We start from the raw sequence: 14,622 nt of genomic DNA, 5'->3' as shown, positions 1-14,622 counted from the left end.
GCAGACATCGCCCCGCATATTGACCAGTTGCCGGATGATGTTAAATCAGAGGCGACGAAGATGTTAAATGAGGGAGAGCGTACGTCAGCGGAACTGATAGACTGTTCTATGGCCATAGCCACGACTGCATTTTGTCAGCTTGCAGGTGCGGCTGTCCTTCGCAGGCAAGGCTGACTGAGAGCTACATCCTTCCGACCTAAGGTCCAAAATAAAGTTTTAGACCTTCCCTTCGATGGTCAAGCGTTGTTTGGGAAACATATTGATGAGGCTCTGCAATCTATTAAATCTGACACGGATACGGCAAAATCATTGGGAACTCTCCCGTATCGGAAACCTTCCTTTCGAGCCAGAGGACGTGGACTACCTTCATATAGGGGAGGCTACCAGCAATACAGATACTCAACGTATCCTTCCTCCTCTCAGCAGTTCCGTCAATACTACCCACAAAGGCAACCGCCACAAGCGGCTTACGGCAGATCTGGCTCTAGTGGATGCTCAACTCGCCCTGCTAAGGACTCGGCTCGCAGTGCCTGATACACCCAAGGCTCTGGCTACATCTTTCCACATTGGATGCATATTTCCACATTCCCATTCATCCAACCCACAGACAATACCTGAGATTCATGGTAGTCTGAAGCCATTTTCAGTTTTGTGTCCTCCCTTTTGGACTAAGTCAGCTCCCAGGATATTTACCAAGTGCCTAGCGCCAATTGCAGCCTTCCTCAGGAGGAGAAAACATCAGATATTCCCATATCTCGACGATTTGCTGTTAAAGGCGAACCCCTATGCAGGAGCACGCTGGTCAACAAGAAAGTGCATTTCCTTACTCAACAGCTTAGGCCTGACCATCAACTGGGAGAAGTCCAAACCCCTACCATCATGCAAAATCACCTTTTTAGAAGCAAATCTGGACATTCAGTCCACCATGGCATGTCCCACTGTGGAGAGACAACAAAAGTTATTAACTCTAGCAAAGTCCATACAGAGAAGAAACTGCATTTCAGTTCGCCTTTTCAAATCTTTACTCAGCATGATGTCATCATCCATACCTCTAGTTCCTCTCTGCAGACTCAAGATGCGGCCACTGCAAGAGCAGCTCAATCTACAATGGCTCCAGATTTCGGGAAACTTCGAAGATCGGATAAGCATAGCCCCAGCAATAGTCGAAGCTCTGGTATGGTGGTCTCAGAAGCATCATCTGTCTGTTGGCCTTTTGTTTCTCCATCGTCCAGCACCGTGGACTATCACCACAGGCGCCTCTCTGGAAGGCTGGGGGCTGTTTTGCAAGACCTTCGAGTAAGTGGCAGGTGGCCACTAGAGTTGAGGTCAATGCACATCAATCTGCTGGAGCTCAGAGCAGTTGATCTCGCTTTACAGGCTTTTCTTCCAAAGATTGCTGGATCAGAGGTGGTAATAAGAACAGACAACACCACTACTATGCATTAACTCAACAAACAGGGAAGCACAAGATCTCTTATCCTCTCCAGGGAAGCAAAAAAAATATGGAACTGGGCCTCGCAACAAGGCATCAGGCTCACAGCGGTGCACCTTCCAGGCACAGAGAACAAGATAGCGGACTCGCTCAGCAGGCAAAGATCGAGCTGCTATGAATGGGAACTGGACCAGTCCACAGTAGACCACATCTTTTCCAAGTGAGGCACACCGAAAATCGACCTATTCGCCAGCAAGTTGAACGCCAAATGCCAGTACTTCGCAAGCTGGCATCACCAAAAGGGATCATGGGGGAATGTGTTTTCCATAGCTTGGTCAGGCATCTTTGCTTACGCCTTTCCTCCGATACCTTTGCTCCCAAGAGTCCTGACAAAGATGAAGAGAGAACCGTGCACTCTAATATTAATAGCTCCGTACTGGCCTCTCCAACATTGGTTTGATGAGCTTCTTCTTCTCTCAGTGAAGACTCACATCCCGCTGAAACCATCTCTGCACTTACTGACTATGAACAAAGGGCAGATATCGCATCCGGATCCTCAGTTGATACGATTGTCAGCATGGCTCCTGAGCACAAGGAATTTGCACATTTAAATATTCCACAGGAGTGTAGAGACATTCTGTCCAAGGCTAGGGCAGGTAGCACTCATAAGGCTTACTCTTGCAACTGGAAAAGGTTTTGTTTGTGGTGACACCAACAGCAAATTGATCCGTTTTCCTCATCACCGGAGCAAATATTGCCTTATTTACTGCATTTAGACATTAAAAGATGTGTTAAATTCTATCTGGACAGAACTAAGGCTTTTCGCAGGTCCAATCAGCTGTTTGTAGCTCACAGTGCACCCAGGCGAGGTCAACCGCTCTCAAAACAGAGTATAGCTAGGTGGATCTCCTCAGCTATTCGATTCTGCCATCAAGCAGCGGGCAAGCCACTGCATTCATCGGTCCGTGCACACACTACGCGGGCAGTTTCTTCCTCAGCAGCGCTGTTTGCAGGAGTACCGCTGCAAGACATTTGTAGAGCAGCGACGTGGAAAAGCTGCCATACGTTTACAAGACATTACTGCTTGGAAGCACTTTCTCAAGGAGAGGTAGCGGTGGGTCAAGCAGTCCTCAGGAACCTCTTCCAGTGAAGGTGAGCCATCTCTTTCATCCCTCCATCCTAAGATCAGGTATGCACATTGTTTATGACTATTACGTTCGGATTCAGATCCAAAGCTTATGATTAGTTTAAAAAAAAAAAAGTGGGGGGGGTAAGATGGGGGAACAGACAGTATTTGATTTGAAATGTTGCTGTATGTTAACATGTGTTCTGTGACATACATGGCTACAATGTTCCAGTGTGCATAGATACTGCTCGCTACTCTGATTCAAGTATGTAAATCTATGAAAGTTCCAATACTGGAGTAAGAAAATTAGTTACTTACCTGTAACTGTAGTTCTCCAGTATTGGAATCTTTCATAGATTCACATGTGACCCACCCGCCACCCCGGAGAAGCTCACTTTCACCTCTCTCTCTCTTTTGCAATGTTATACGCACTTGTGCTTGGAAAATCAGAGGTACTGGAGTTTCTCTCAGGAGGGTTCAAGAGGGTGGTGTTGTCTGATTGGTGGATGCTCAAGTTTGGTCCTTTTTCTTAAAATGACTCAGACTGTTAAATTAAACAGGCCTAGGGCCCTTAGATTATATCTATTTCAACACTACTTAGTTAAATATACCGGGGGCTCCCATCTCAACGACAAGGAATGATTCAAGCATGTGAATCTATGAAAGATTCCAATACTGGAGAACTACAGTTACAGGTAAGTAACTAATTTTCTTTGTAAGGCTGCTAACTGGTCCACCCATGTTTTCCAACACTATTCTGTAGATATACTAGCATCTCAACAAGTTCAAGTGAGCAACGCTGTACTATATACACTTTCTCAATCCTCTGCAACATCTTCTAGCTAACCATCACGTATGGGAGAACTGCTTTACAGTCTATGCAGATCATAAGTTTCTACAGCTACACATGCCACAAATAGAAAATGCTACTTACCCTGTAAGCATCTGATTGAGGCATGTAGTGCCGTAGATTTAAATGCACCCACCCACCTCTCCAAAGACGTTCAGTTATTGCAGATGCTTTGCTTTTCAACATTGATTCTCATGGTCGTCATCCGTCACTTCTGTGTTCCTTTTCCATCCTCATCCACCAGATGGGAGCACAATATAACAATGGAGTCGATGCCCAGGCGCGTTACCAGTCATAGGAGGAGTCACTATACCTCATGACTCAAAAGACTTCTTTGGGGGAAAAAACAGGATTGTACACATCTGAGCCCAACACTAAATGGCAGGATTATGCAGAGCCTGTTAACACACAGTTCTACATGCCTCGAACAGAAGCTATAGGGTAGGTAACTTTTTCCTTGCATTGTTGACAATGGTAATTTTACCAGCTTTACCCTTAAAAAGCAGTGTGCAGCAAGTTCAAGTGTTCTGCATAATTAATGGGGTGTTGCTCAACTTGTATGAAGGGAAGCTGGTTGAGCTAGACACATAGAAGTACACACCTGTATGTCTTTCCCTCTAACCTTATTTGAGCTGTACTTTTTGGCCAATCATTTTACAGTCACACTGTTCACTAGCACATGCTTTCACAAGTTACTAAAAACTTGTCATACCTGGAAAGAGTGTTTGTTGCTACAGCATGGTGCTTTTGATAATAATATTGAGCGTTTAAATAATGTCCTCAACAAAGTGAATTCTGTTGTAATTCATAATCATTTTAAGATGCACACTTAGTAAAATTCTTAGACTTTACTAACATTTGTATATTTTCCCCAAAAGACGTGCTGATAATTCTGAAATGCATTGTTCTGCATCAAAGATTTGGGGTGTGAACCATATTGGCAGTTTTTAATGATTATTTTACTTTTCCATTCTCTATTTCTCATGTTAGAAAACGCAGCTTCATGAGGGGAGACCAAAACAGAAAAGACACCGCTGCAGGAACCCTAATAAGCTGGATGTGAATAGTTTGACTGGAGATGAGCGTGTTCAACTAATAAACAGAAGAAATGCAAGAAAGGTATAGTTCCTGTGACTATTAAGCTAGGAGCCATCTTTTAACTACACCATCCAGCTACATAACTCAGTACCTCTGATCCATCAGTGGCCAACATTTTACTGATGAAGATTGAGACTTCTAACCACAGATTACTCACCTTTTGTATACACCCCAGGTGTCAGACTGGATCCAATAATTGTTTTAGCAGTAAATGCACGCCATTAGATGGCACCATGCGGCTCCACACTGAGACAGTTCTGCTACTGAAATGACATGCAGGCCTATACATGTGACACTCCGGTGAGCTAACATGGTTTCCCTTCTTTCTGCTCCACTAGACGCGGAGGCTGAGCTACGCTCATCTCTCGAACACAAGTTTACTTCAAAACATGTGAAAATCCAGTGTGAAAGGGAAAATTCATCTCCCACAACTACAGGTTTTAAAACCCTGTAAGGGCTGTCGCATAGAAGCGTCTGTGACAGATCCTCATCAGGTTTGCCTGTGGTGCCAGTGGTTGAGTCACGACTCTAAGGCCTGCAGTGACTGCATCCTGATGAACCCAAAGACGATACAAAACCATGAGACTAAACTTTGTCCCCAAGCACTGTAAGATTCTGCAATAAGACAGAGACCGATCCAGGTCGAAGGATCAGTCTTGGTCCTGTTCCCAGTCCAGAAGTTGCAGGAGTCTGTTCCTGAGCTTGGTTGTTCTTATGCTCTTCAGGTAAGTTGCAGAAAAAACTGAAAAAATCTAAGCGAGACTCAGCCTTCCAGTCACTGACATACTCCTGATAAGGTGCAAGATGTCTTTCGATTTGACCCCCAAGTCGATCAACGGAGCCTATCCCCTACCTTGTTCCTAGCCAACGACCCTCCATCTAGGGCACCAGCAGATTGGCCTTTTACCCCAGTTGGAATCTCCAAATCCACCGATGGATATCTTCTTGCTCTAATTCCGACTCTCATTCAGACTCTGCCCCTGTGTCCACACTCCACCCACGTTCCCAGAGCATTTACTCTGATGCTGATTCTATCAACACCAGTGGGTGGATTGCTCATTGTGCTGTCTAACTCAGAGTTAGAAGAATCTCATAATTAGTTTATTAGTTAATAAAACCATAAACATACATAAAATCCACAACATGAAACACCATACAGTACATGTAAAAATAACTGTTTTTGTTTCCAATAAGGCATTTACGCAAAAAAAAACTGTTAATTTTAAAACTATTATTAAAGCTCCTGCCAGCCTAATGAGAGTTTGTACACACAGTGCTAACAAATGGCGAGTGCGATAAACTTCATGCAATTAAGCAACATACTTTAAGCAAGGCAAGGCCTAGGAATTTTACTTATTAACAGGAGCTAAAAGGCTGTTTTAAGGAGTTTACAAGCACAATAAATGGCTAGTACAATAAGCCTAGTGCAAATTAACAAAATACCTTATACACTTGTGCAGAGGGGGCGACACAGCTTTGCAGGGAAAAACCTTATTTTGTAGAAAGGCATGTTAAAATATTGAGTTTATCCCTTTTCTAAGCAGCTTTCAAGATACAAATGCTACCTGTTTCTTGAAAATTGTTAGAAACTGCACCAAGCGAATATTCAGCATACAATTATTTGGGTTCATAGCCTCTGTGGCTGCCGTCCTGCTGGGTCTAACATCTTAAGCTAAAAAAATCCTTGCGGAGCTGTAACCTCCGATGTGTGCTAGTATGTTTGGACATACACAGAGAACATGTATAAATGTTTCTTTGCCTGATGACACAAGCTTACAGGGTAGGTGACTTTTTCCTTATATTTTGACAATGGTCATTTTACCAGCTTTACTCTTGAATAGCAACAAATTCAAGTGTTCTGCATAATTAATAGGGTGCTGTACAACCTCCACTGAGTCGGGCTTTCAGTAAACCTCTAGTCCTGCCTCTGAAGAGAGCACTGTAAGTACCCTCTTTTTGGCATGGTTACACCCACATTTTTCCTGCTATTAATATGTGTAGACTGTTTTCACTGGAATCCTGCTAACCAGGATCGCAGTGAATGTGCTCTCTCCTTTTAAATGTGGTTGCCTAGGGCTATTCACACCCAACAATTTGCATACTGGTATCCCCATATAAATACCTAGTATATGGTACTTAGGTACCCAGGGCATTGGGGCACCAGGGGTTCCCCATGGGCTGCAGCATGTATTGTGCCACCCATGAGTGCCCATGCAAAATGTCTGCAGGCCTGCCATTGAAGCCTGTGTGAAAAGGTGCATGCCCCCTTTCACTACAGTTCACTGTAAGTCACCCCTATGGTAGGCCCTATTACCCCTTAGGGCAGGGTGCAGGTCCCTGTGTGTGAGGGCCCCCCCTCATGAGCAGATGTGCCCCTAAGAACTTCAGTTCCATTTCACTGGTCTTCATAAGTGCGGGGAAGCCATTTTTACCCATGTACTGGACACAGGTCTACCTGTGTCCAGGCACATAGTGGTAACTCCGAACCTGTGCATGTTTGGTAACATGTCGGAATGAGACCCCAATACTGTTGTCAGTATTGGTTGTATGATTCCATGCACTCTGGGGGCTCCTTATCGGACCCCCAGTATTGCTCATACTAACTTCTGGGGTGTTCCAGGCAGCCCGCGCTGCTGCCACCCCTGAGACAGGTTTCTGCCCTCCTGCTGCTTGACCAGCTCAGCCAGGGGAAGGCAGCACAAAAGATTTCATGTGGAAGAGGGAGGCAACACCCTCTACCTTAGCCTCCCCAAGCCACCGGTTTGCTTTGAAGGGCACATTTAGTACCCTCCGTGCATAAACCGGTGTTCACCAGCTCTGGCATGAAACTGGACAAAGGAAAGGGGAGTGACAACTTCCCTGTCCATCACCACCCCAGGGCAGTGCCTAAAGCTCCTCCAGGTGGCCATTTGATTCTGCTAACTTAAAACCAAGATGTGCAGAGGCCCCTGGGAGCATCTGAGTGGCCATGTCAGGCTGGTTAAGTCACAGAACCCTCTTGATAGGTGGTCACCTTGCAAGGTGCCCAAATCCCCTTTTTAGAGCTGTTTAGTGACTCTCTTGACAATGGGACCCCAGTTTCGACGTGCAAGACTCCACCAGGACTCCTCTGCATTGTTTACTTCATCTTCTGGCCACTGGAACCGCAACTGGGACTCTTCAGGAACTGACAAGCTGCAGCTCCAGCAACTTTTGCTTTGCAACATTGTTTCTCTGGCTCCTTCCAGCAACTGCAACATTTCCCCAGCTGTACATCCTCGGAGGTTGGCTTGCACCAAGAGATAAGAAGGAATCTCCCTTGGGGTGAAGGAGTCACTTCCCTGCATCTGCAGGCACCAACTGCAACAATGACCGGCAGCGTTGGTCTGCTCTCCTCTGGAACTGCATAGATCATGCATCACAGATGGTGGTCTGGAGTGGTCCCCTTGGTTCTCTCTGCCAGCTATCCAACTTGGGCGACGGTAAGCCCTTGCCTCTCCTTGCAGAACAGTACCCCTGTGCACCATGAGTATTGTAGGTACCAAGGCTTCTGTGCTCCTGCACCAAGGGATCGTCAGGCTCCAGGTAGCCCTGGCCCCCAGCACTTCTCCCTGCCAAGCAGAGTTTCTGCTCTAACGCTACAGTGACGTGGACTCCTCTTCAGGTGTGCTGACTGGGCCTCTCCCGACTGCTGAGGGTCACCTCGGACTCCCCTCCCTGTGTCGAGTCCCCTTAGCCTTGCTGGTCCTCTTCAGCCTTGCAACTATTCTTTTGCTTCTTTTGCATTTGCCAAGGCTTGTTGGTGGTTCTTCAACACTACTGGCCATCTGCAACCCAACAACTGACGTGAGACACCATCTGCACCACTCCAAGGACTCCTCTTCAGCTCCTGGGATCCACAGCTTGTCTTTTTCCATCCCCTTTTGGCCTGGTTCTTCATCCACAGAAGGGTGGTGTAGGAAGCTCGCTTTATATATACTATATCAAAATGAGATCTAGGGTGCACTGAGTCCAGGGGTTCCCCAGAGGTTTAACAGAGGATAAAGTAGATAATACTAATACTGTCTTTTGTGGTAGTGTGGTCGAGCAGTTAGGCATATCAGCATTGTTGTACTCACACAGACAATAAGGAAAGCACACACTCAATGACCAATGGTTTTTACATAGCAAAAATACCTTTTGTTAATTTATTTCTAGAACCACAAGATTCACTTTGCAGGTAAGTACATGAATAAATAAGTATTCCACGTATGTATCAATACCACTTTGATTAGAATGGCAAGTTAGGCAGTTTTCAAAGAAATGGCAATAATCTGTTTTAAAAGTTGACACTACAATTTTCAGAAACAGTTCCTGGGGGGGGGGGGACGAAAAGTTAGTAAGATTTTGAGGTAAGTACGCAACTTACAGTTCCATTCTCTGGGGGTTAGGATGTCCACAGGTTGGGGTTCAAGTTAACGCCAAACACCCTATCCAGCAACACAGGCCGGCCAGGTGCAGAGGTCAAAGTTGAGGCAAATTTAACATGGGTTTCTAAGGCGACCGAGGCCCCTCTGAATCGGGCCTGCTTGCAGATAAGTATCCGCGGCTTTGGAGGGCAGACCTTGGGACTTTAGAAGAGCACTATGGGGCACTGGTGGATGGGGGCGTCACAGGACTGCCCCAAACGCACACCCTCAGCAGCACAGGGGCAGTAGGGTGCAAACACAGTGTCGGGCTCCCAGTGCTTTCCTATAGGGGGACCCCAGGGGCCACAAAGAGTGCTGCAGGTGAAGTCCAGGGGCTAAGTTCCGGGAGACCAAAGGCTGGACAAGGAGGGGGTCCGCCTGCTGGACGTTGCTTGCCTGAAGGTTGGATTTTCCAAGGCCAGGGGCTGCGGGTGCAGGGGTAGCTCTTGGCGTCGGAAATCTTTTGGGGTCCCTAGTTCCTCCAGCTCCCAGCTACTGATTCCACTTACCTGGGTGGGGTCTGCCTTTAGCATTCCATTTTTTTAGTATATGGTTTTGTCTCCCCCTACGATTTCCATTGTTTACTGTTATTTCACTGTTTTCTATGCCCCTTCCTGATTACTATGGTGTTTATAATAGTGTGCTTACTCACCTGCTAGAAGAGTATTGCCTATTCAGGATTTTTGTTACTATAATAAAGTACCTTCATTTTTGTAACCCTGTGTGGCTCTTTCATGTGTTTAAGTGCTGTGTGACTACAGTGGTATTGCAAAAGCTTTGTATGTCTCCCAGATAGGTCTTGACTGCTGATCCACAGCTCCATCTAGAGAGCCTGGCCTCCTATACACTGAATACACCTCACTAATAGGGCTACTTGGACCTGGTGTAGAGTGGGGATACCACAGGTCCTCACCAAACACCAGGCCAGCTTCCTACACTTAGCCCAACCCTTTTGTAGGAAAATGCCCTTGTTGGCATAGTTACCCCACCACTTTGTGCCTGATATTGATGCCAACTTGACAGCGTGTACTGAGATCCTGCTAACCAGGCCCCAGCCCCAGTGTTCTTTCCCCAAAATCTGTACCATTGCTCCCACAATTTGTCACACCCCTGGCCCACAGTTAAGTCAGTTGTAAAACGTACCCATGCTACCAAGGGCATTGTGGCCAGGGAAGGTCCCCAAGGGCTGGAGCAGGTATTATGCCACCCTGGGTGACCCCTCACTAAGCACATGTACACTGCCACTGCAGCTTGTGTGTGCTGGTGGGGAGAAAAAGACTAAGTCGACATTGCACAGGGGTGCCATGCCCACAAACCAATGCCTGAGGCATAGGTAGGTCAGCCCTCTAGCAGGCCTTACATCCCTAAGGCAGGGTGCACTATACCACACGAGGGTATAGCTGCATGAGCAATATGCCCCTACGGTGTCTAAGTCCAGACTTAGATATTGTAAGTGCAGTGTGGTCATATAAACTATATGGACTTGGAGTTTGTCATTATGAACTCCACGGCTCCATAATGGCGTCACTGAATACTGGGAAGTTTAGTATCAAACTTCCCAGCTCAATAAACCCCCACTGATGCCAGTGTTGCATTTATTGAACAATGCACACAGAGGGCACCTTAGAGATGCCCCCTGTATTTTGCCTAACCCTTTAGTGCAGGACTGACTTGTCTGTGCCAGCCTGCCGCTAAGAGACAAGTTTCTGACCACATGTGGTGAGAGCTTTTGTGCTCTTGTAGCCAGAAACAAAGCCTACACTGGGTGGAGGTGCTTCACACCTCCCCCCGACAGGAACAGTAACACCTGGTGGTGAGCCTCAAAGGCTCAAGCCTCTTACTACAGTGCCCCAGGGCAATCCAGCTAGTGGAGATGCCCACACCCCTGGACAAAGCCCTACTTTTGGCAGCAAGTCCGGCGGGAAAATTAGGGAAAGCAGGGAGGAGTGACCCCCTCAGCTGGGACCTCGTCTAAGGTGTCCAGAGCAGAGGTGACCCCCCTCATTGCAAAAACATCCATCTTAGTTTGGAGGACAGGGACCAATAGGGTTAGGTTTGTGTCCCCCTCCCCAAAGTCAGTTGACAAAGGAAGGGTATCGCCTCGATCAGGGACAGTAGCTTTGGCTACTGCCCTCTGATCCCTGTAATGCCCCATAATCCAGGATTTAAGGGTTCCCTCAGATTCCTGGTGACCTCACAAAAAGAAAGGAGGAGGACTGCTAAGCTGAAACCCCAGCAGAGAAGACAGAAGACAAAAACTGATTTGGTCCCAGCCCTACCAGCCTGTCTCTTGCTTCAAAATGCCCCGCAAAAGAAAGCGATGCATCATGCCGGTCCAGCGACCTCTGAGAAGCCTTCAGAGGACTCTGTTCATCACAGAGGACCAAGAACTCCCTTGGACAGAGGCCCTGTCCAAGAAGAAACTCCATCTCAGGACTCCAGAACAGTATCAGATCAGCGAATCCTGCCTACTCTGCACCAGGCGCCCATAGCCCGAGTCCAGGTGACCCAACCGACTAGAGCTAGTGCTCCGGCGGTTCTGAGCAAGTGCCCACCCTCCTCCAGTCCACCACAACAATGCCTACAGCCTGAATCCAGAGGCACCCCCCCCCGCCAGTTACCAGGAGACAAGAGTTAAGTACCTGGTTTTTCCCAAACCCACAGATAACCTTTGTAAAAGGACTGTTCAAGACCCAAGCAAAACTGGAAAAAAACTGAAGATGAATCCTGACAGAAGAGGACCTGCAAATGAAGAGGACCAAGTCTAGTTCCAGTTGGTGTGTCCGGTTGGGACAGGAGCCACTACCCACCCTTCTGGAGATGCAGAACCAGGTCGACATTGGAGACCAGGAGTCGTTTAAGCAGCACAGGAGCAGAAGAGTCCCAGAAGTGATACAGTCGATGTCCCACATCGGAATAAGATTTGCAGTCTGTCAGTGGTGTGGAAAAACCATAAACAGGCCCTGGCAAAGGCAAGAGTTGCAGAAGAAGAGTTGCAGAGCTGCTGTGAACCAGGAAGGTCCGAGGGGACTCAACCCAAGGAGGGGCGTCCCAGGCAACCCTCAGAGGGGAGCCAGAAGTCGAGGATGCAGCCCCCACAGGCAGCAGGCACAGGAGTCGCAGTGAGGCCCACTCAGCACACCTCGAAAGGAGTCCCACATCGCTGGAGCAGCATGCAGGAGACAACGCGTGCAGAGAAGAGTGCTGGCGGCGGGGGCTACACGGGGCCAGAAGATACCTTGGAAGAAGAGCCAACAAGCCTTGGTAGCTAAAAGAGTCGCGAAGCACAGGGGTACTGTCCTTCAAGGAGAGGCAAAGAATCACCACCTCCCAAGTAGGACAAGCCGGTATGTTGCAGGATCCACGCAGAGTTGCAGGAGAGAGGATCCACGTGGCCGGTCTTCAATGAAGTTGGTGCCTGCAGATGCAAGGGAGTGACTCCTTCATTCCAAAGGAGATTCCTTCTTAGTTCTTGGTGCAGACCGAAGACTTGCTGCCCTCAGAGGATGCACAGCCGTAGAAACAATGTTGCAGAGTTAAGTTGTTGCTGGAGCTGCAGATTGTAGGTTCCTGTGAAGTCCAGTTGCTGTTCCAGTGGCCAGAAGTCGAAGTAAACGATGCTGCGGAGTCCTGTTGGAAACGTGCACATTACATCTGAGGACCCACCCAAGAGGGAGACCCTATATAGCTTTAAAAGGGGGATTGGTCAACTAGCAGGGTGATCACCTATCAGGAGGGGGGCTGTGACGTCACTTGCCTAACCTGGCCACTCAGATGCTCCCAGGGGCCTCTGCCCTTCTTGGGTTCAAGATGGCAGAATCAAATAGCCATCTGGAGAAGCTATGGGCACCACCCCTGGGGTGGTGATTGACAAGGGAGTGGTAACTCCCATTTATATTGTCCAGTTTCATGTTAGAGCAGGGACTTGGGTTCTCTGTACTGGTGCAAACAGGTTTATGCAAGGAAGGCACCAAATGTCCCCTACACAGCATACCAGTGGCTTTGGGAGGCTACCCCTCCTAAGCAATGTAATACCTATTTCAAAGGGAGAGGGTGTTACCTCCCTGTCCCAAAGGAAATCCTTTGTTCTTCCTTCCTGGGCTTGAGCTGTTCAAGTAGCAGGAAGGTATAAACCTGTCTGTAGGATAGCAGCAGCACGGGCTGCCTGGGAAAACCCTGCAAACTGGTAGGAGCAAAGCTGGGGGACCTCTAAGGAGCCCCAAAGTGCATGGAATCATACAACCAATTCTGGCAACAGTATTGGGGTATGATTCCGACATGTTTGATACCAAACATGCCTAGGTTCGGAGTTACCATTATGTAGGTGGACATAGGTAGTGACCTATGCCCAGTACATGGTTAAATGGCTTCCCCACACTCACAAAGTCCAGGAAAATGGAGCTGGAGTTCTTGGTGTCATGTCTGCTCATGCGGGGGTGCTTTCACACACAGGTACTTGCACTCTGCCCTCTGGGCTAGGAGGGCCTGCCATAGGGGTGACTTAAAGTGAACTGGTTCAGTGACCTGTAGTGCATGGACCTTTTCACACAGGCTGCAATGGCAGGTCTGCAGGCACACTTAGCATAGGCTCCCATGGGTGGCATAATATTTGCTGCAGCCCATGGGGAACCCCTGGTGTCCCAATGCCCTGGGTACCTACATACCTTATACTAGGAACTTTCATTGGGGCACCAGTATGCCAATTGTGGGGTGCAGAAAGTCAGGACAAATTAGAGGGAGAGAGCACAGTCACACGGGTCCTGGTTAGTAGGATCCTACTGACCGCAGTCAAAAACACACTGACAGCAGGCAAAAAGTGGGGGTAACCATGCCAAAAAGAATGTACTTTCCTACACTAAGCATTTGTTGTACTCAAAGAATAAATCTGAGACCAATTTAAACCCAAGAAGTTAATTATAAGGGAAGTATGTTTTCAAGCATGAATACTTTTTAGTTTCAACAATCGACATAGTGCAATTTCAGAGTTCTTCAATTTTAACCTATGGGAGGAAAACACAGTCAGCAAACGAGCACTTATTGACGACTCATGGGACCAATCTTGTAGATTTAGGGTAAGTACTCAGCAAGGGTCTGGACCACACCAACCGGTCACTCCAATAGGGTGGCAAGAAGTACATGCCAGGTACCCAATGTGTTTCAATGGGGATGGGTATCTGTGGATTTGGGCTGCAAGCTCTGGCTGGGGGGGCCAGTCGGGGGCAACCAACAGGTAAGTCGCAAACTTGGGGTGCGGGGGAGCCGGGGGTGGTTGTTGTTGACACCAGGGCTCCACTTAAGTTTGGGCTGGCCGCAACGGATGCAGTGTTTGCTTTAGGTGTCAGGTTCTCTCACTAGTAGCTTCAGGTGAGGGGGATTTGCGTACAGAGGTTGCAGGTGATTTCAGGGTGTCCAGGAGATTTGAAACCACAGTGGACAAAGACTGGATAGCTGGGGTACCTTGTTGGCACCAGAGGTCCACTCCCAATCGGGTCGGTGACTGCATGTGCAGTGATAACTTCAGGCCTTTGCTGTTCCTGGGGCTGCAGAATCATTTATTTGGAGTTGCTTGGAGAGCAGGTCTGCTTCTCATCCAAGACTTGAGTCTTTGTTTAATGAAGGCAGTACTTCCAGTTTTCTGGAGGTTCAGCTGCAGGAAAAGGCGTATTTGTGGTGCAGAGTCCGTCTAGGA

At 47.8% G+C, this 14,622-nt stretch overlaps 1 protein-coding gene across 8 annotated transcripts in view; it reads left to right on the top strand.

Moving 5' to 3' along the window:
• The window catches only part of CHD9 (chromodomain helicase DNA binding protein 9), a 1,629,153-nt gene that overhangs the window by 1,519,564 nt on the left and 94,967 nt on the right, over nucleotides 1-14,622 (top strand). For all 8 annotated transcript variants that reach the window (XM_069216350.1, XM_069216347.1, XM_069216351.1 and 5 more), the window contains one exon: nucleotides 4,399-4,527. In XM_069216350.1, the coding sequence (XP_069072451.1) occupies nucleotides 4,399-4,527 (129 nt within the window). The remainder of the gene's footprint in view (nucleotides 1-4,398; nucleotides 4,528-14,622) is intronic.

This window comes from Pleurodeles waltl, chromosome 12, assembly GCF_031143425.1.
Source record: "Pleurodeles waltl isolate 20211129_DDA chromosome 12, aPleWal1.hap1.20221129, whole genome shotgun sequence".
Classification (NCBI taxonomy): domain Eukaryota; kingdom Metazoa; phylum Chordata; class Amphibia; order Caudata; family Salamandridae; genus Pleurodeles; species Pleurodeles waltl.
The sequence above is the reverse complement of the archived record's forward strand: the minus strand, read 5'-3'. Positions and strand labels throughout refer to the sequence as shown.